General features: G+C 40.8%; 1 protein-coding gene across 3 annotated transcripts in view; it reads right to left on the bottom strand.

Moving 5' to 3' along the window:
* The window catches only part of TRPC7 (transient receptor potential cation channel subfamily C member 7), a 127373-nt gene that overhangs the window by 77986 nt on the left and 27846 nt on the right, over positions 1–21541 (bottom strand). Inside the window, exon 3 of one of the 3 annotated variants that reach the window (XM_006923093.1) lies at positions 8110–8292. The exons of the other annotated variants lie outside the window; for them this stretch is intronic. Within the exon in view, the coding sequence (XP_006923155.1) occupies positions 8110–8292 (183 nt within the window). The remainder of the gene's footprint in view (positions 1–8109; positions 8293–21541) is intronic. 3 annotated transcript variants of the gene reach the window in all.

Genomic DNA, 21541 nt, shown 5'->3' with positions numbered 1-21541 from the left:
CATACATACATTCATGCATACACATATACATATACACTCATATATACACATACACATATATATACATATATACACACACATATACATACTTGGATTAGTCCTTATTGAGATTTTTTGTTTGAGAAAACAAAACTTTTCTATGCAAAAGATAGCCCCTCTGAGCCAAGTGATGAATGGACATTAATCATTTTTGTGCCACGTGGCCAGGCTAGGGTTACAGAAGTGCCAAGAGGAATCCCCAAAGAGGATGCTGACTGATGCTTTCGATACCAGTGGATTCCAGCCGCGTTTGGCAGCCAGTGGGCACCCTGTGGTGCAGTTTGGTGTAGTGCCTGACCAGCCAGACTGTGTTTCTGACAACTCTGATCTTCTTACCTCTGATGAGCAGCTGTTAAAATGCTGGCTTAGCAGGAAAGCACAGTGGGGAGAATGTCAGCTCAGAGCATGTGAGCTTATGACTGACCTCTCAGACGTCCTCTAGGAAACCCCAGTGTCCCCAGGTTCCCTTTGCTCACTGGCCCTGTGCTCTGTGCAGTTGGAGGAAATGAAACAGAACCCTAGCAGAGGTCATCTGCCCTCTCTCTAGTGTCCCTACCCATGATCACTATACTAGGGCGAGGAGTTCAGCCAGTTGTGCATCTACTGCTGGGCCTCATTGTGTCTCATAGCACAGATTTAGGCCAGAAGGCTCTTGCAAGTTGGAGCAGTGTCTCTGCCTTACCTGGGAGGGCCCTGCAGGCCAGCAGATTCAGTAACTTATCTAAAGCCACATATTTAGTAAGTGGAGAGCCTGAGCAGGCAGGCTTCCAGCCATAACACTATATTGCAACCCAGCAGGTTCTATTTTCTCTTCCTGTGAGTTTTTCCAGATATAAAAATGGGCCCGTTTACAGCATGACTATAAAATGTTCACAAGATGGTGATTTTTAGAAGGAAGAATCAAAGAGACTCCTGGGGTTAGACAGAGTGGTGATGTGAGTGGAATTGGCCCCGCTTCTTACTTCTAAGCTTGTTCTTCCCTCCTCAGCTTTCTTCTCTGAGGGGAACCTTCTGGGTGCTGTGCCCTGTGGGCACATTTTGTGCACTTCTGGGCTCCATGTCTATGAAGGAATTTTGAAATGAAGGTGACAGCAGAGAATTGAGGTTCATGGAGGACACTGACTTGACGTCTTACCATTTTTTTGGTAGAGATTTTTCATTTTTATAAAGAACACAGGCTATACCAACTAATTTACAATCTCCAGCCTTGGCTGGGCTATTGGATCTACCGTTTCACTCTCTCATCTCCCACAGAATTTTTTCTGAAATTTTTAAAAAACTTTTTTCAGGCTGCTTTCTACCTCAGAAGGTGATTCTGCTTCCTCTTTACAGAGAAGTTAAGACTAACTTCAATATGCATTTCCTCAACTTTTCTCCTTTCAGTAGTCATTAATGCTATTTGCCAAGTAACTCCATTTTTCTCTCCTTTCAGATGTTTGGCAGGGTTATATACCCTGGCCCTTCTTGTGGTGGGGTGAGTGATGTGACTGATTGTTAACAGTGAGTTGTAAACAGAAACAATGTGTGTCACTTCCAGGTGACAGTATTTAATTGCTGGTACAAGACTGTCCAGAGCTGGATTTCCCTTTAGCAGGGTGGAAACATTTGAAGTGGTGGCTATTCTATCAGCGTGGGTTCCTCAGTGGATTCTGTTCCTAGATAGAACTAGGATGAGCAATAAATAAACCTCCTTTTGTTAGAAGCCACTACAACTTTGGTTTTGCTTCTCAACATAGTATAACTTCACCTGTCTTGATTAATATCCTGTTCCTTTTGCCCAACAAATAATGCTGCATCCATATCCAGCGGAGGAAAAGCTGTCTCTCCATCTAGCCACATTTTTACAACCACTTGGCTTGTAAATGGCTTCCTAGTCTTAAAAGAACAAAAACAAAATCCTTTAGCATGGTGTACAAACCTCCGCAGGGTCTGGTCTCTCTTTGCTTAGTTGTACTCATCTCACACCCCACTCTTGCTCATGCCTTGTAGCTCGACCATGTTCACCTTCTTTCATTTCTTCTTACATGCTATGTTCTCACCACAGGGCCTTTGAACACGTTCTCTCAGCCAGAAATGTCCTCTCCATCTCTGGTTCATTTCTTCTCAGAGCAAGCCTGAATTCCTCAGAGAAGCCATCATTGACCTCCCTGATCAGGTCACATCTGCTTTTAGAAGTGATATTATCACGTTCTACACATTTACAACACTCACTTTAATTGCAGTATTACAATTTATTGGTCTTATGTTTTGATTACTATGTCTTCCCCGTGATGACTAACATTATGTCATTTTTATTCACCACCATGTCCCCAGTGATCAGCACAGCATACTTTATAGTCACTCAGTGGAAACTTGTTGAATGTATGAGAGAGGGTATGCAGTTATGCTGTCAATTTGCTAACCACTGGCCACATGTGGCTTTTGAAATTTAATTTTAAAATAGTAAGAATTCAGCTTCATAATTACATCAACCATATTTCAAGTGCTAATTTGCCATATGAGGCTAGAGGCTGCCATATTAGAGAGTAGAAAATAGAGAATTTCCATCATCACAGAACATTCTATTGGATACTGCTAGCAAGATAAAGTCCAAGTGCCTGTGCATGGCATGTAATGCCCTCTGGGATCTGGTTCTGACAAGCTTTCCACTCTCTTTCTTTCCCACAGTGAAACAGCCACAGGGAAACACTCATCCCTCTCTAAACATGTTCCCTGCACATGCCACTCTTAGGTGTTTGTGACTTTTTGACTTTCACCTTTCTCTGCCTAAGTTGCCATCCCATTCAGCACTTCTCATCCTTTAAGCCCTGTCTTAAGCATTTCTCTCCTGGGAAACTTTTCCCAAGGTCTACACTGAGCTGGTCAGTGCTTCCTCTGCCCACTTCCCATTCCTGTTTGCCTTGTCCAGACGGGATAGCAAACCTTTGTTCACACATCTCTCTCTATTGCTACATGAACCCCTCAAGGGCAAGACCTGGGTCTTGGTCTTCTCAATCTCTCCACACTGCCCAGCACAGAGCTGGTGGTATCACAGACAGCACTGAATGCTTGTTAAATGAGTGAGTAAGTGTACGAAACTCGCAAGGCATATTATTTCCTTAGTGCAACAGTGTGAAGAAAGGGAGTTGTGTTACTGAGTAGGGTTAGTGAGGGTTTCTCTCTGCAGTCCTCCCCACTCCCAATGTCCTGTCCCAGGTCTTTATTTCATGTGAGACTAGCTTTCTGAGACAAGAATCACCAGCAGCTTGGCAGAGTCAGGAAAGGACACCTCTGAAAATCCAGGGACTGGAAGGCTCGGCAGAATGGAGCTGCTTCCTAAGGAGAGTGAGGAGTTTGAAGGAAAGGTTGCTGGCACCTTGATTAGATTCCTCAGATCAAGCCACATGCCAGGGTGCTAGAACTGGAAGTCCAAAAGAGGTAACTGCTGTGAACTCTGTTTTGCTCGGCTAGTGAAGTGCAGGGGCTGCTGCTGCGGTAGTCATAGCATACCTGTCTTTACCTCACCCACCACACTGATGACTCTTTCAGGGCAAGACTCTCTTCAGGATCCCCAGCAAGCCGATGAGTGTCTGTACAGCTCAGAGGTGATGGCTAAAACAGCTTGTCAGATTGAACTTACCATCCTTACTGGTGATATTGCCTGATAAGAGATATGTTTTCTGCAATAGGAATAATACAATTTTGACAGAAATTTTCGTGTTTTTTTTTTTTTTCCTTTTTTTTTTTTTTTTTTGTAGCAGACGTTATGTAGCTTAGTTATGTCCAAAGGGGCATGCACTTCCTCTGAAGGTGGAGTTACGGCCTCTACCATGTAAAATAGGACCTTTAGGGTCTTTTTGTCTCACTCTCTCTTGGCAGTTGAGCCCTCAGGACTCAGGCCTGCAAAGTTCTTTCGGTGAACAGGAGATTCACCTGATCCTCATTAAGACAGACTTGGAGTTAGGAAGAAGGAAGAAGTGATACAGGAGAAAGAACATAACTTCCCTGTAAGCCTAGAGATGAAGAAGCTATAAAGAGGGAGAGAGGGAGGCATGAGAGTGAAGGGCCCAGATGTGTGCCCTCAGACAAGTTGAATAGAGCACCAAGGATTGTATCTGGGTCTCTGTGACTGGTCACTTAGCAATGACCACATGCCAGACACTGGGCTTATTTTATGGGTGCAGCCTGGGCCCAACTGAGCCAAAACAGATTCAGAGATGTTAGGTCTTTTCAGCTGGTAGGATGGAAGTGCCCTAAGCATTTATTTAGAGTTGATATGCAGAATGAGAAAAGAGGGATATTTAGGCATGGTTCCCTGGGGACAGAGACGGATAGAAATGGAGAAGACAGCAAGATGTCTGTTACTCGGATTGGCCTTGGAGGAGAAGACTAATGCCTCTATATATGGGTGCTTCAGGCTAAAGCTGTTTTCTTTATCCATGAGGCACAGTGGAGTCACTTTTGAGCTTAAGTGTGATTCAGCATAGGAAGAGAAGCATCCTTGCTTTTTCATGAGGCAAGTTTGGCTTCTGAGGGGACTGTACCTTTAAAAGTTGGGATGAACTGAGATGGATAACAGAAATGTCTTATGTGGGCATTCACTCTAGGACAGTACAATGTGTGAATTAATACTGCCTCATTCATACCCACAGGCTGGTGAGGCACACGTACTTTATCCCATTCAATTCTTGTAATCTTATGAAGTAAGCATTATTCTTCAAATTTTATAGATGAGGAAAGTGAGACACAGAGAGGCTAAGTGACTTGCTCAAGTGATCTTATGAATAAGTGGTTGGACCAGGATTAACCTCAGAGAGTACCGTCTTAGCCACTTCTCCAACACTGCCTTCCAGACACAGTGTTTAACATTTCAGATGACACATCTACATGGGTTATTGAGGAGACTGAGTTACCCTTTTAAGGTAGAGGTCATGGAGAATCACCATGTTATCATGGGGCCTTTGGTCTTTTTGGGAGACATTTTAGGCTATAAGCATGATGTCCTTACACGGGGGAGTCGGGGGAACATTTCTAGTATTCTCTGGGGAGATAACAAAGGACAAGCTAGGGAGTGTCTCCAGGGATAAAAGGATCCCTATAATCCCAAGGAAGGAGGACATCACTGAATGACAGCAGTGATGCTTCCTCGTGTTGCTGCAGAGAACTTTAGTTTCTAGAGCATTTCCTCATATCAACTCATTTGAAAGTTCACAGAAAACTTTGTGAAGCAAACACACTCATATGTCCATTTTGCAGCTGGGGAATGAGGCCTAGAGAACTTCAAAGACTTGCCCAAGACCACATGGCTAGTAACTGTAAGAATTATGCTAGAAATTTGATCTCCTGACACTTACTTCATGATTCTTTCCTTGTTACCAAGTGGTCCCATGTTCCATGGTGGGACTATTGTCTTTATCTAATGGAGGATGACGTTACGACTGAGCCAGCCAGGGGACCAGGCATTAGGGTAGTGCCTGAAGAGAGGCAGACATTCAGATGAAGGACAGGATCTAGGGTGCAGTACCAGCCACAAGGCAGCACCCACCCCATTCAGATTTATGCACTTCGTAGATATATAGGCTGATTCTATATTAGAGTTTCCCAAAGACTGTTACGTGGACAACTGGTTTCACCAGATGTTCTATGAGAAATAGAGTTCCGTGGTTAAGTAATAGATATTATACTCCCTTTTTTTTTTTTTTTTTAGAGTATCAATTCATATTAAAGGTTCTGTAATTTCTTTAACAAAGAAGTCTATTTGACTTGTTTGAACACAAAACCTTTTCTTAAGGTCACACCTATTACCAGCCCATGAAACTACCAGGAACAACTAGTTTGCTTTGATCAGTGAATTAATGGTTCGAGTTGATATCACATGGGCAGAGTGTTAGGAATTTTTCATGGTTTTATATTTCATTTGTAAGACTCTGTGTGTGTGTGTGTGTGTGTGTGTGTATGTCAGTTGTGAAAGTGTATTCGTGAATGGGCCTCGGTGCTAGTTGTTCCTTCACTCAGTGACCCAGGGTTAGATTGTGCACAGGCCAGCCTGCTAAAGTCCAGAAATTAAAACTGAATTCTCATTATAATAGTAATAAGCCTTTTTAATATTGGACATTTTCACTGGTAAACAACAATAGAATAAATGTCGAGGAAAACCGTGAGTCTGTCTGCTGTCACCTGATGGCATACACGGTTCAAGAGATGGGAGGTCTTTGAAATGAGCAAAGCTGACATTTTATGTGGGTCGTTTATCATCGTCCTCCGTACGGATTGCAGCAGGCACTTGACATTCATGATGGCTGTTTCCTGAGACCTTTACGACCCCCTATTCGTCAAATACCACTAGAGTAAATGATTTTCCTCATAAAACCTTTTTATTCTGGCCCAAACCGTCATGTTCATGGACAGTTTCACTTTTTCTTTGCATTCATCACCACAGCCATTTTGTACTTGGTAGTTGACAATGAGGGGGAACATGTAGCTCTGAAGTGGTGGCCAGATTTCTGGACTAGCTGACTCATCTACCTTCAATGACCGTTTTGCTAAGAGATTTGGATTTATGTTTCAGAAAAATTGTGAATGCCTACATTTCATAGGTTATTGGAATTGCTCCTAAATATCTAAAACTGTGAATGTAAATCTACAAATGCCAAGCACCTGTTCTTTGGCTTTTCAAAGACAGCTTCACCTTTCACCCTCTGCTGGGAAGCAGGAAGATGCTCTGGCCTGGGGAAGGAAGGAAATGCTTCTGGTTCTGGAAGCTCAAACCCATCTTTACCATTCACAGCAGGGTTTGTTTGACCTTCAAGGCCATGGATATCTCAGCAGCTTCAGGAGAGATTGCTGTACTTTGATGAAAAACCTCTGTGAGTTCTTGGGGTAGGCTAAAAAATGAGTTTCCCTGAGTTCAGAAAATAGGATTGTACTTGAAACTGCAGCCTGACTCTTCTCCTCCTATCAATCTATGCTTTTGAATATTAATCTAAGGCCACCTTCCCATGATTTATCAGTTTTATCTTTGGGACTCAGAATCTTTTAAAAAAACTGTTTTTCTTAAAATTTTTGGTTATTGTTAAAAGTAAAAGGGCAGGAAGATTTTATCAAACTTGGAAGCTCTCTCTAGATGAATTCCAGAGATACACGTGAGTTGTTAAAGGATGGTTCACCCCAAACAAGATACTCAGGCAAGGGGAAAAATACCCAGAGGCTGTTTTGGGGGTATTGAAAATATCCCCAGTATTGACCCTGTGAAATAGCTAAGGAAAAAAAATAAATTCTGAAAGACTGATTAGCTATCTTGTTATGTGGACAGCACATTCATATTTAAACACATGATCTTCGGAGCTCTGCAGTTTTCATGAGGATGAATTGACATTATATAACATAAGAGCACATTCTAAAGAATCCAGAGTACATCCAAAGTGGACACATAATTGAGTTTTGGTTCTTAGGACCTCAGTCTGACCAGCCACTGTGGGTCTGAGAGCTACTGGGTGCTAGTGGCCATTAAAGACACCTTGAGGTCAATTGAGGAGGTGGAACGAGCTTGTTCTTATGAAAATTGACTCAAGCTTCCTACTGTGGACTTTCATAAGCCTTGGGAGTGAAATTCTTCGAAGCCTCCCAGAACCATGGATCCCACAAAAGCCTTAACACTAAAGCATTTTCTACATAACGAGTTCCTAGACACACAGAAAAAGCTCAATACATGCTGTTGAAAAACCTTAGTAATATGTTTCTGATGAAAATTTGGGTATTGACCTGCTAGCTGATGGGAACACTCATAGTGACATTGTCCCTACCAGTGGTTAGAGGCTGAAAAAAATCTCTTCAGTTCTCGAGGCTCAAAGCCTGTTGATGGAATGATTATCACACTCTTTTTCTCTCTCCTGATAGGCTGGGGAAGAAGGGAAACAGGATGGTGAGAGGAGCTCTTAGTAGTCCTGCCAGGCTGGCAGTTCCCTGTCTAGAGAGAAGTTGAGTAATTGTTGTTGTTACTGTCACCTTGTGAGAACATAAAATATTAATGAACACAAAGCTAGGTCAGCAGTCCTGCCAGGTGAGAAGGCCAGGAGAGGTGGGGAAGCTTACCTTCTTGACTTCGTATTTAATGGCGAGTTTGATCCGGCTCAGACTTGGACGGTGGTGATCGGACCAGACTTGGAAGTTCACGTCACCATTTAAAATTGCTTCCACCTCTTCCGTGTCTCGGCATAGGTCCAGCACGCCCACCACAAAATCCTTGCATTGCATAGATAACTTCCTGTAATCGTTCTAATAGAATAAAGAGAAATCAGAGGTGTGTCACACTGAGCCCCACAGACTGGCTTGCCCAATACAGTCGTATTTATCAGTACCTATTCACCAAGTGTGATATGGAGAGCATTTGAAGCAGGGAATGTGCTGGGTCCAGAAGGCAGGGCAATTTCTCTTGACACAACAGCCTAGAGGACATCTTCTCTAAGCCAGAATTCATGTGTTCCATGGGCCACCTGCAGCAGAGTCACCTTGGATCCCTGCTAAAACTGCAGGTACCAGGCCCTGTCACAGATTTATTGAGTCAGAATTCCTGGGATGAGACCCAGGAATCTGTCTTTCAGTCAAGTTCTCTGATTCTGATGCTTGCCAAAGCCCATCCTGGGCTCTTTCAAAGCAGCAGTCCTTCAATTCTGAGAGAGGAGTAGTAAAAAAATGAACTTTTAAGGCTGGTGGAAATAACGCTTCAGTCATTTACCACCAATCCATAATAGTAATTGCTCTACACAGGAAGTTTACTGGAAAGACACGACTGATGTGCTAAAATTGGGGAAAAAATGTATATGGGTGTGCTTTTTTTTTTTTAATGTGCTGGGAAATTTATTAAATTGTAAATTTAAAAACCAAATGTAATTTAAATCTAATAGGATTCTTTCTTACCACAAATCCTTTTGTATGTTGAATCATGGCTCCTTAAATTATTTGGCTATTGAATAAAAATTTTGGACCTTGACCTTTTTTTTTTTTTTTCATTGCCTCTGGAGTTCTCTCTTTTCTTCCCTAGGCATGCCTTTCTAAATTATCTTTGAGAGGCTGACTTCTTTTTCTAGTAACATGCCAACTTCTCTCTCCCCCAAACAGACTGCATCAATTCCAGATAATGATCCAAAATGTTGGACAAAAGAGTATTTCTTGTCACTCTTGTACCACTATTCTCCCCAAATATTTTCCTCTAGAGGCTTTCTTATTGGTTTTGTAACTGAAACAAGTCTATTTGGAGTCTATTCAGAAAGGACACAAGAGACAAACATCACTTTCAGTGCTAATTAATGACAGCAGCTTTAGGTTGGTAACTGATAGTTGGTAAATAGTGCAGTTTTGCTTTTCCAGAGCTTGGATTCCTCAGCAAATAAGTGGGAGCCTAGCAAACTGCAGGAGATCGGCCATTTTTCTGAATTAATGATTCTTGTCTCCTTCCAGTTTGCTGCATCAAAATGTCACTTTGCATTAGAGAATGAGGTAAGTAAATGTTTGTTAGCTAGGAAAAGGATCAAGAAAATGTTTTCAGATGAGAGTGGCCGCCCATTTTTAATATGTATAAAATTTAGGGAGAAGAAGGGAAATGCTAGAAAGAAAAATGAATGACTGCTCAGCTCAGGCAGATTGTCATGGAGAAAAATTCAGAGAAGATACTTTGAATGTTCTAGGTTTTGGCACCTAGCACAGAGCTGGGTGGTGACACAAAGAGCTGCGTTGTGTGTTCCTCCATCCCTGACACCCTTCCTTCCTTCCTTCCTTCCTTCCTTCCTTCCTTCCTTCCTTCCTTCCTTCCTTCCTTCCGTCCGTCCTTCCTTCCTTCCTTCTTGAGAGCCTACTATGTACTAGGCAATGAAATTGGCAATGAACAAAGAAAATGTGGTCACTGACTAGTGTGAGGTAGAGGAGGCTAGGGATCCACTCTCAGGATTGCACGAGAGTAATGCTAAATAAACTTGCTCGTGTCTTGTCCCAGCTAAGAGATTCTGAGAGCCCTGATGAACCAGCAGTGGGAGGTTCAAGGGACACTGGGCTCAGGAAAATGGACAAGAAGGGTCACCTTATCACATGGACCCATTCAACTCTGGTAGTCCTGTTGCTGCAACACAGTTTTCCTGAATCTTTGGCTCTTTGCTCCATCAACTTTATTGTCTCTTTCTCAAGAACAAGGAATCTCTGAATATTGATGTCTGTTCCTGGTAAAACACAAACTTCTCTATTAGTAGACAAGACCTCATCTCTTGGTGGTAATGCCTATCTAGAGCTAAACGCATGGAAGGATACAGCAAAGAAGTGGAAAGGGCTTGACCCAGCTCTTGGTCCTTGCTCCCTGTGCTAGGAGCAAGTCAGAGTGTACTGCCCCAGAGCCTCTGCATGTCTCTGGGTCCAGTGCAGTTCAGAAAACAAGGCATCATTTCACTGGAGATTTTCTCTTCCCTGGGCTCTTTCAGCTAGCTTGGCCATAAAAAGGGGAGATACACTAGATCAAGTAGTTACATTTTTATCTCCTGCATTAAACACTCAGGCTGGAAGGCAGCAAGCCTGGTGTTTGCAGATGGAAGAGACAAAGAGACCCTGTGTCTGCCAGGAAGACGGAGATGACGTGGATATGAATAGCTACAGAGAGGAGGGTCATGGCCTGGCCCAGGCTTACCAGAGAGTCTTAGGTGACCATCTCTGGGGGATTATGATGACTATGGTTTGTCATGGGTGACCCTGAGCTCAGTGAGCCTTCTAACACACACTCCTCAACTTTAGTTGGAGGTGAATGAGACACATCTGAGACTTAGCAGATGCCCTTTAAAATTTACTTAATATTCCTGCACATCGAAGTCTGCCAGTTACAGTGGGTGACAGATGTTCTACTTGCTTATCACTCTCAATCCTTGTAAAAACCTCGTGATGGAAGGTCTACCAGCATACTTACAAATGGAGAAACTGAGATTCAGAAAGATAAACGAATAGACTGAATCCACTTTTCCTTATATGCTAGTCTTCCCTTATCTGTAGGGGATATGTTCCAACACATATCCCCAACACAGATCCAGTGGATGTCTGAAACTGTGGATAGTACAGACCCCTATATTTACTATGTTTTTAAAATACATACATACCTATGATAACATTTAATTTATGAATTAGGTACAGTAAGGGATTAACAACAACAATAAAAATAACAATTATAATAAAAATTATGTGAATGTAACATTATTAAGTAAAGTAAGGATTACTTGAACACAAGGACTGTGATGCCACAAAAGTTGATCCAATAACTGAGATGGTACTAAGTGGCCAACGGGTGGGTAGGTATACAGTGTGGATACTCTGGACAAAGGGATGACTTACGTCCCAGGTAGGATAGCGTGAGATTTCAACACATTACTCAGAACAGTGTGTAGTTTAAAACATATGAATTGTTTATTTCTAGACTTCTCCATTTAATATTTTTGGACTGTGGTTGACTGTGGGTAGCTGAAACTGTGGAAACCGAAACCGTGGATTTGGGGGACCATTATATTAGTCATTTACTCATCTCTGTGTCACTCTCTCACCTTCCCTGAAGATGTTTGCTCCTGTCTCACTGTCACTCTCCTAACATTACTGCTTCTGTTGTTTTTGGTGGTTTCAGTACCTAGGAAGATGACCCTCCTGTTACTCTGTTTTCTCATTTCCTTGACAACATCTTTTCTAACAACCTTATCGGCAACCTCTAACTCCATCGCTCATTCTCTTAGTTGTTGCCAGTATAGCCATGATCCTCAGTTCAAGTCTCCCTCTATCTGTCACTACCGCTTGTATGTCCAGTTCACTCCCGGTGAGGCCCCACCTCTAGCATTCCTTTGATTCCTACAAGCCATTGACCATACCACCTTTTCACTGATTTTCATTCCTCTTAGGTCCCTGTCTTCCTCCTTGCAGAGATTATATTTCATTGGCAATCATTATAATCTGTTTCTGGAATGGTTGTACCATTTTACATTACCACGAACAAATTATGGGTGTTCCAGCTATTCCATATTCTTGCCAGCACTTGATATGGTCAATTTAATTTCTGTGTAGTGTTATCTCATTGTGGTTTTAATTTATATTCCCTAATGCCTAATGACATTGAGCACCTTTTTATGTGCTTTTTTGCCATCTTTGTATCTTTGATGAAGTGTCTCTTTTCAAATCCTTTGTCTATTTTTTTAAAAATTGAGTTTATTTTCTTATTGAGTGTTGAGAGTTCTAATATATATTCTGCATATAATTCCTCTTAAGAGATAAGGTTTGTACAACAAGTATTGGCAAGGATGTGGAGAAAAGGGAACCCTTGTACATTGTTGGTGGAATTGTAAATTGGTGCAGCCACTATGGAAAACAGTATGAAGGTTCTTCAAAAAATTAAAAAATAAACTACCATGTGACCCAGCGATCTCACTTCTGGGTATTTATCTGAAGAAATCCAAAACACTAATTTAAAAAGACATATGCTTTCTTGTGTTCATTGCAGCATTATTTACAATAACCAAGATATAGAAGCAACCTAAGTGTCCATCAATAAATGAATGGATAAAGAAGAAGTGGTACATATATACAATGGAGTATTATCTCAGCCATAAAAAAGAATTAGATCTTGCCATTTGCAACAACAGAGATAGACCTAGACAGTAGTATGTTGAGTGAAATAAGTCAGACATAGAAAAGCAAATACCATATGATTTCACTTATTTGTGGACTCTAAAACAAACAAAACAAACAAACTCATGGATAAAGAGAACATTTTGATGGTTGCCAGATGGGTTGGAGGTTGGGGGGATGCATGAAAGTGGGGAAAGAACTAAGATGTACAAATTGCTAGTTATATAAATAGTCATGGAGGTGTAAAGTACATCATAGGGAATATTGCCAATAATATTATAATAATAAATCATGGTGTCTAGACTTATCAGGGTGATCACTTCATAAGTTATATAAATGTCTAATCACTGTGTTGTATACCTGAAACTAATATTGTATGTCAACTGTAATTGATAAAAAAAAGATAGGGTTTGTAAATATTTTCTCTCAGTATGTGATTTCAGTCTCTTAACAGTATCTTTCAAATAATAGAAGTTTTAAATTTTGGTGATGTCCGATTTATCACTTTTTTTTTCTTTTATAATTATACTTTTGGTGTCATAGCTTTTTTTTATTTACTAAAGTGGGATTTCTTAACACAAGGTCACACGTATTTTTTTCTCCAATATTTTCCTCTAGAAGTTTTATAATTTAGGTTTTATATTTAAGTCTGTGAACCATTTTGTGTTAACTTTTGTATAAGATATAAAGTATAGGTCAAAGTTCCTTTTATTGCATATGGATGTTCATATGCTTCAGCTTCATTTGTTGAAATATTTTATCTTCATTGAGTTGCTTTTGCACAATTGCCAAAAATAATAATATCTATTATTTCACTAGTATCCACTATCTTTATTTTTATGGCTTTATATTAAATCTTAAAATGAGGTACTTTGAGTCTTCTAACTTTGCCTTTTATTTTTCAAATTGTTTTGGCTTTTCTCTTTTCTTTCCTTTATATATATTTTTTAATAAGCTTGTTCATATCCACAATAAATTCTGCTAGAATTTTTATTAGAATTGTGTTAAGTCTATAGATATGTTTGGGGAGAACTGACATCTTAACAATATACTGAATCATCCAAATTATGGACATGGGATATTTCTCCATTATTTAGCTCTTCTTTGATTTCTTTCATTAATGTTTTATAGCTTTCAACATGTAGATGCTACATATGTTTAACAAGACACATATCTAAATATTTCATTTTTTAGCTGTTGGAAATATTTTTCAAAGTGTTTGGTTTCTAATTTTTTGTTACTGTATGTAGAAATATGATTGATCTTTTGTGTGTTGACCTTATATCCCTATGACCTGGCTAACTTCACATACTGGTGCTTTACAGATTCCTTGGAATTTTCTACATAGACAAGCATGTTTGCAAATACAAATTTACTCTTGAACGAATACTTATCTTAGACATATTTATTAATATTACTAGTAAAATGGTCAGCAACTTGCTTTTACATTGGTTTGAAGATTTACAAAATATTATTTCTAGGAACTATGTTGCCATTAATTCTTTTGCTGGCTTCAACCTAGAATTATTGGCTCAGAGCTTTTTATTAGGTCAATGTATTGAACAGTTTTTGAATATTCATCTACCATTTCTTGTGCTCTGCTCAACACAGATGTTAACAGATTCTTTGATTTTCTGCTTGTCCAGAATTTCTTCCCTTTCCTTTTGGTCCATAAGTTTCACAAACTCATTTATTATTGAGATTAATCTCTGCTTCCAACACAGACAACAAACCAAAACCATTTAACATGGTGTGTTGATATTTTTGAATTGTTGGTGCTGATGCTATTGTTTTGACAGCACTAATTTCAGGAAATTATTAGTTTCCTTGACTTTGGTCAAAAACCCCAACTCTCAAACCTTTTCAAAGCTACTGACAAACTTAAATTAGAAAAGAGAGAAGCATATTACTCTCATTGGTCAAAAGTTAAATTAATTTCTCAGACTGATGCTGTGGAGACACCCACATAATACAGGATAATTAACACTCATTCCTCAATGGAGACCTTAGAAATTAGATTGAAAAAGAGTGTGGGCCTCAAATTTACTCCCCCCTCTCTTCTCTTCAGAGAGAAGGAATGTTTATTGAAAGCTCCAACTGAAGTAAAAATGAGAATAAATTAACATAAATGTGCATATTGTAAACCTGGAAGATTTTCTGCTTTTGACATTTAGGCCGAGTTTTTTTAAGAAACGATTACAGTAATAGTTCACAATAAAAGTATTCTAAACATTTTGGTATTTCATTAGGTGATTACATTTACCCTATAAAGCTGATAGTATTATTATTCCCAAATAATAGGAGGACTGAGAATTGAACATTGGATTTAGCAACTTGGAGGTGGTTGGTCACCTTGATGGGAGCACTTTTGGGAGTAGAGGGCATGGCTGGTTGAGAATTAAAGAATGAGAAAAGAGAAGAATTGGAGCCAGTTATATAGACAGCTCTTTTGAGGAGTTTTATTGCAAAGGAGAGCAGGGAAATGGATAAGTAGCTGGAGAAGGGTCAAAAGAAGCTTTCTTTCTTCTGTCTCTTGTCCCTTCCTCCCTCCCTCCATCCCTTCCTCCCTCCACCTGTTTGGAGAAATCATAGTATTTTATATGTTGATGGGAATGTTACAGTAGATAATTATGCTAATCATTGTATATAATAACAGTAGATCATCATATTAATTCATAGCACATATAATGGATGATTGGATATAGTATATATGTGGAGAAGTGGAGAAATGAATTTAGATAGAATCACATATGGTTTACAGTAGAAGGAAAGTCAAGTATATGGATGAGGATGCTAGTAGGTGGATGCATTGGTAGTGGGAATTTTCTTTCTATTCAATTTTTTTCAGTGAAAAAGGAAGAAAAGTTATCAGCTGAGAGTAAGAATTGGAGAGGAAATGATAGAAATTTGAGGAGAGGAGGTCTGAAATGGTTTTTAAGGGAATTTAAGAGTAAATGGATTAAGGAGATAGGATATGATTGCTGGAGAACATTAAGAGCCGAGCCCATTTGAGGTTCATGGTCAGAAATTTAAAATGAGCCTAGCTGATATGGTTGATGTTTTTCAACCACATTTACCTCCCTGGGTGCTGGCATGGAGTAGGTAGAGAATTAGATTTTATCAGGATTGTATTACAAAGAATACAACAAGAAAAGGGCAGAGGAGTTGAGGTGTTTGTGACAGAGATTATAATGATAGTTCATGGAACTGAAGCTGATATGAAGGGATACAGGACTTCCAGGGGAGAAGAAAAGTGGAAAGATGGTGAGAAAAACAAGACCCAACTAGTTATATGTTGTCTGCAAGAAACCCACTTTAAATATAAAGTTGGCATTTTCTTATAAAACTGAACATATTCACACTATATGATCTAGCAGTTGTGCTCCTCAGTATTTATCTGAAGGAGTCAAAAACTATGTCCACACAAAAACCTGCACATGGATGTTTATAGCAGTTTTATTCATAATTGTCAAAATTTAGAAGCAGCCAAATTGTCCTTCAGTAGGTGACTGGATAAATAAACTGTGGTACATTCAGACAATGAAATACTATTCAGCACTAAAAAGAAATGAGCTATCAAGCCGTGAAATGACATGTAGGAACCTTACATGCATATTACTAAGTGAAAGAAGCCAGTCTGAAAAGGCTACATACTGTATGATTCCAACTGTATGACATTTTGGAAAAGAAAACTATGAAGACAATAAAAATGTTAGTGGTTTCCAAGGCTTAGTGTGGAGGGAGGGATGAATAGGTGTAGCACAGAGGAGAGGATTTTCAGGGCAGTGAAACTGTTCTGAATGATACTATAATGGTAGGTACATGTTGTTACACATTTATTCAAACCTGTGTACAACACCAAGAGTGAACCTTTATATAAACTATGGGCTTTGGGTGATAGTGTCAATGTAGGTTCATCAATTGTAACAAATATACCACTTTGTGTGGGGTTGTTGATAATGGAGGAGACCGTGCGCATGTGTGCGGGTAAGGGGTGTGTGTTAACTCTATACTTCTGCTCAATATTGGCGTGAAACTAAAAATGCTCTAAAAATTAAGTCTATAAAGAAAAAGATGTTTAGATTAGTGAGTTGGAGGTCCTGGGGAGAGGCAAAAGATTGACAGAATTGGGATATTAGAGGGAGATGGGAAATTTGAGCAAGTAGTCAAGAGAGAATGAGATGTGACGCTTGGATTATGGAGAGTTTGCATTTATTGATGACAGCTGTAGGCTCAAGTAGGCTCATGGTGACTAAAGTTAGGCCACTGGAAGAGATGAGTTTATTAAAACTAAGCCAGGGTGTTAGAAGGATGATCTGTGTATATGTTGAAGTGCTAAGAATTGAAATAGCAGAAACTAAAACCATGGAGAAATGACAGAGTGACCCATTGCTGCAGACTGCAATGATGAGGGTTAATGGGTGATATAATTTGATGAAATATGATTCAAAGCTCAATATTCTTAAGGTGGAGACAAGGAGAAAGATCTGGAAATGATAAAGAATATCAAGAGAGATACATCTACTTTTTATGCTCCGTAGTACAAGGACTGTGGGAGCAAATCCTGTCTGTCTCACTTGAGAAGGCTGCTGGGGAAGTGTGTCCTTAGTGGACTCAATCTTTAGGAAGAGCAAGAAGGTGATGCATCTCTAAGAGGAGGAGCAATGACGGGAGATTTCACTGAGGAGGAACTACGGCTTTCGGATGGTGAAGTGAGAGGGTACCTGGAGATGAAGGAGGGGAATATGAGAATGGAGTGGGGATATGAGGAGTCTTATGGAGAATCTGAGAGATGATTTGAGAGACAGTGGCAATGGCATAAAGAAGGATTAAAGCACTTAAATTACATTGCAAGGAGTCAGTGAGGCAAAGCAGGTGAAGTGCATAGTGCAGTGCTGGGCAGGCACATAGGTCATGCTCAATACCTTTTAGCTAAGAAAGGACTTTAAAGCCACATCCTGTCCTCCAGCAATCCTTTCTACATGTCCCCTTACTCAGTTGATGGATGAGAAAATGGAATGTGAAGATTTAACACACATGGCTGAGCCCTTATTAATTGTAACTAGAATCGCTGAAATAATTAGTGAATGTCAGGTGCTCAGTAAGAACCTGAGCCTGGTGCTCATTATTGCAGATGAAAATTGAAAAGCTTCAGTCCACGTTTTAGCTTTCATGCATATACTTAATGGTTTCATTAACCTTCACCATATCAATAAGCCCATACTCTGAAGGATCGTAACAGGCAGATATCCCTTAGCATTTAATCTCCATGTAGGAATGCAGATCCAAGGAAGGTGATTCAGGTTCAGCACATAAGTCATGTAGTTAGCATTTCTCCCCTTTGTTTTCCCAGGGGGATTTAGATAGCTCCTAGGTCCTCAGAATCCAGGGTTCTGCCCCCAAAGTAGGGCGTGATAAGGCTGGCTCCCTGCTCCAGTAACCCTCTCAAAGGGCCGACTTTCCACTTCTGCCACTGGTTACCTACTGCCTCCTTGAGTTTATTATTTGCTTTCTACAGGAGGCCTTCCTTTATTAATCCTGAATTTACTCTGTGCATTTCCCAACGGGGTCTCTGTGTTTTAAGAGTTTCAGGATTAGGGTGGAAAGATGATTGTATGTGAGCCATTGATGATCTTAGAATTTTTCAGAACAAGCCTGATCAGTCTTTTAATGAGAAGGATGAGTGGGTAGTTAGTGTTTGGGCTCTACAATCAGTGTCTGGATTCAAATCCCAGTTCTGTTGTATACTGGCTATGTGATTTTGAGTGTATAACTTAATGTCTCTGTGTGCTCTAATCTGCATAATGAGGATGATAATGCTATTTACTTGAAAGGGCTGTTGCAAGGAATAAACTAAACAAAATAATTCATTTCAGTTGCTTAACACAATATATGACAAGTATTAGCCAATGTTATGTTATATGGCTTATAGGTTAGAGGGTATAAACACAGCAAATTTCTTTTGGGGTATGGATCTTCAGGTACCTTTTTCTAACAAAGCTGACTCACACCTCATTGGATTCAATGCCACAGCTTCACCCTGTGTCAGTCCTCAGGAGGAAGGTGCAGGCAGCACAGCAGAACAGAAGCTGGGAGCATGTGTTGGAGCAGAGTCCTTGATAATTCACAGTGCAGGTGCAGGTCCCTGGGCACTGAGCCTGAATCTGCAGGTAACTGCATTGGCTTTTTTAGCCAGGCAATGTTGACAATGTTCTATTGATACTTTGGTTTCCGACTTGATTTTCAGTTTACTTAATTGGCAGCTACTGACATTGTAAGGGGCTCCTTAATCCAGCATCATGACATTGTGAAGTCTCAGAAGTAATAGATTGCTCCGCTTGTTGATTTTGTAACAAGTCTCCTCCGATGGATTCAGAGGCTTGCCTAAGCAGAGTAGAGGCTGTCTCTCAAGGAAACAGATAAACAACTCAAGTATTTTTTATTCACTAGTTCAGCAAGTATATTTGAGTGCCCACTGTGTGCCAGGCACTGGGGATACAGACTTAAATAAATCATAGTCTTTGCTTTTAAGGAACTCAGAGTCTTTTTAGAGAGAATGACAAGTAACCAGGTAAGGCCCACGAGGTGACATAAGTGCCTTGAGACATGACACCCGGCTATAGGGGACTTTCAGGAGGAGGCAGAGTATAAACAGACCTGAAGATGAATAGAGCTAATAAAGTGAGGCAGGTAATGGGGAATGGACATGCCAAGAAGAGGGACTGGCAGGTGCAAAGGCTCAGAGAGGAGAGAACATTCACCAGTGTGTGGACCGTGTGGTTACTAACTACTTTAACCATAGCATGGTTATGCACAGGTTATGCACATTATCCAATGTTTTACATAATTTCTCATGGTTAAATAATACACATGAATGTGCTAATGCATCTAGAGAGGAATTCATGTCTATTCTCTACACATTCTTACCCAGATAAAAACGCTGCTTGATTCTCTCTTGCTGAGTACCTGGAAGAGCTTCTTCTCAGCTTTGCCTTTTCTGCTGGAACCACAGGGAACCAAGACTGGAAGGCAAGCCTGCCTGTGTGAGCCTTGCCCAATCCCCATACCTTCCAGCCACCTGGCCTCCCTAGGAGACTCCAGGGCTCTCTTCCCTCTCTCCGAATGTTCTCTCTTCTTGTTCTGTCCCTCCGTCCCATACCCCTCTGTTTATCTGTCTCTGTCTCTCCTTCTCTATCAATCAAAGGTCATTGTGAGTCAGTGGAGAGTGAGGCAGACATAGTTGCTGCCCTCATGGAGCTGGCAGAGCAGAGGAAAAGATAGACAGTGAAGGTCCTACAGCTCCATTGTGGAGTGATTGCTTCAGGCTGTGACTTAGGAAGTCAGTCGGGCTGTGTGAGTTGGAAGAGAAAGAAGGACCCTCAGGGAGCCCAATAGTTCACTTACAATAGAAGCAGCTCCACCTTTCCTCTGCCTTCCTGCCCTGTCCCCACATCGGTTAGCCACATAAGTACGATTAGTTGATCTCTGTGCCCATTAGAATGGGAGACAATATTAAAAATAGGACTGTTATAGTTACTACTATTAGTAATTTATTAAATGCTTATTATGTGCCAGGCCCTGGGCTGCATGCTTTGTATATTTAGCTCATTGAATTCTCATGACAAAACCAGGAGGTAGATATTGTCATCATTCTTCTTTTATAGATAGGAGAACAAGGTCAGAGACTTCAGTGGCAGTTGGGATTTGCACTTGTGTATGGCTGACTCCAAATTTTATAATCTTAAGACTGGGAAGTAATCATCTGAGAAAAATACCAACTGCCCTGGATTGTGCTCTAAAACTCTGAGCAGCACCCTGAAGGGCAGTTTCAAGATCCTTCCTGGCGAAGAGGAAGAGAGAGATGAGGGCCTCTTGGTAAGAGGCAAAGGTACTGAAACTGAGTAAGGCAGTGCCCTGTGCATCCACACACAGGGGATGGCCAAGGAGGTGAGACTGGCTGAGCTCAGGGTGCTGAGTGTGCCTCATACTCTGTAACCAACAGGTGTGTGGGCAGCCAGAGTCAGAGTGGAAGTCATCCTTAATGGGACCGGCCATTCCTGTTGCTCCCAAGGCCTTTAGCCTCTTATCACAGTGCTAGTCTGTCTACTCCCCAGCATCTTTTTTGGTCTTATGACTTCCACCAGGGGGTCATCCTGTATTCTGTAACAGGTGCCCATACCTCATCCAGGATCACTGTCTTCATGGTGCATGAGAAGTTATGGGAATAGGTAGGAAGCAGAGGGTTTACAGTTTCCTCATTGCGGTGGCTGGAGGATTTTGCAGCTTATTCTACAGATACACAGAGAAACTGAATGTGGCAGGATGAGGTGGTATTGCTTATGCCAGCTGAATTCCAAAAGGGACATGGTGACTGCTGTTCACAGTACACTGGATTTTAGCAAGCATTTTGGGGGTCTGTTTGTTCTGTTGGAACTGAAACATACAATATAGCTGCAAAGAGTGCTGAATTAACAATTTTCTGTTTTTGGATCCTTCCAAAGCTTCCATCCACAAGCACACCTAAGCCACTTTGGTTCATGGATTGGCTCGTGGAAGAACTCATGTATTCATTAATCATGATTTCATTAACCAACAAAAATGAATAGAGCTTTACCACATGCTGAGCACTGTGCTGGGACCTTGGAGATCCAGTGAAGACTGAGGCTGGCCTGGCTGCTGCCCTCACGGAGCTGACAGACCACAGGGAAAGTTAGACACTGAAGGTCCTACGTCTGAGCGTCATGAGGATCGCTCTTTTTCTGCAAATTAGCCCTGAGTTTCTTTACACCCAGTCTCAAAGTAATTCCTAGGAAAACATTTGCTTTCAAATAAACCCGGTTGGTAAGCAGTTGAAATAGTATGAGCCTGTTAGCTCAAAAGCTTGAGTGCG

The sequence above is a fragment of the Pteropus alecto genome, unplaced genomic scaffold (genome assembly GCF_000325575.1).
Source record: "Pteropus alecto unplaced genomic scaffold, ASM32557v1 scaffold78, whole genome shotgun sequence".
Taxonomy (NCBI): Eukaryota; Metazoa; Chordata; class Mammalia; order Chiroptera; family Pteropodidae; genus Pteropus; species Pteropus alecto.
The sequence above is the reverse complement of the archived record's forward strand: the minus strand, read 5'-3'. Positions and strand labels throughout refer to the sequence as shown.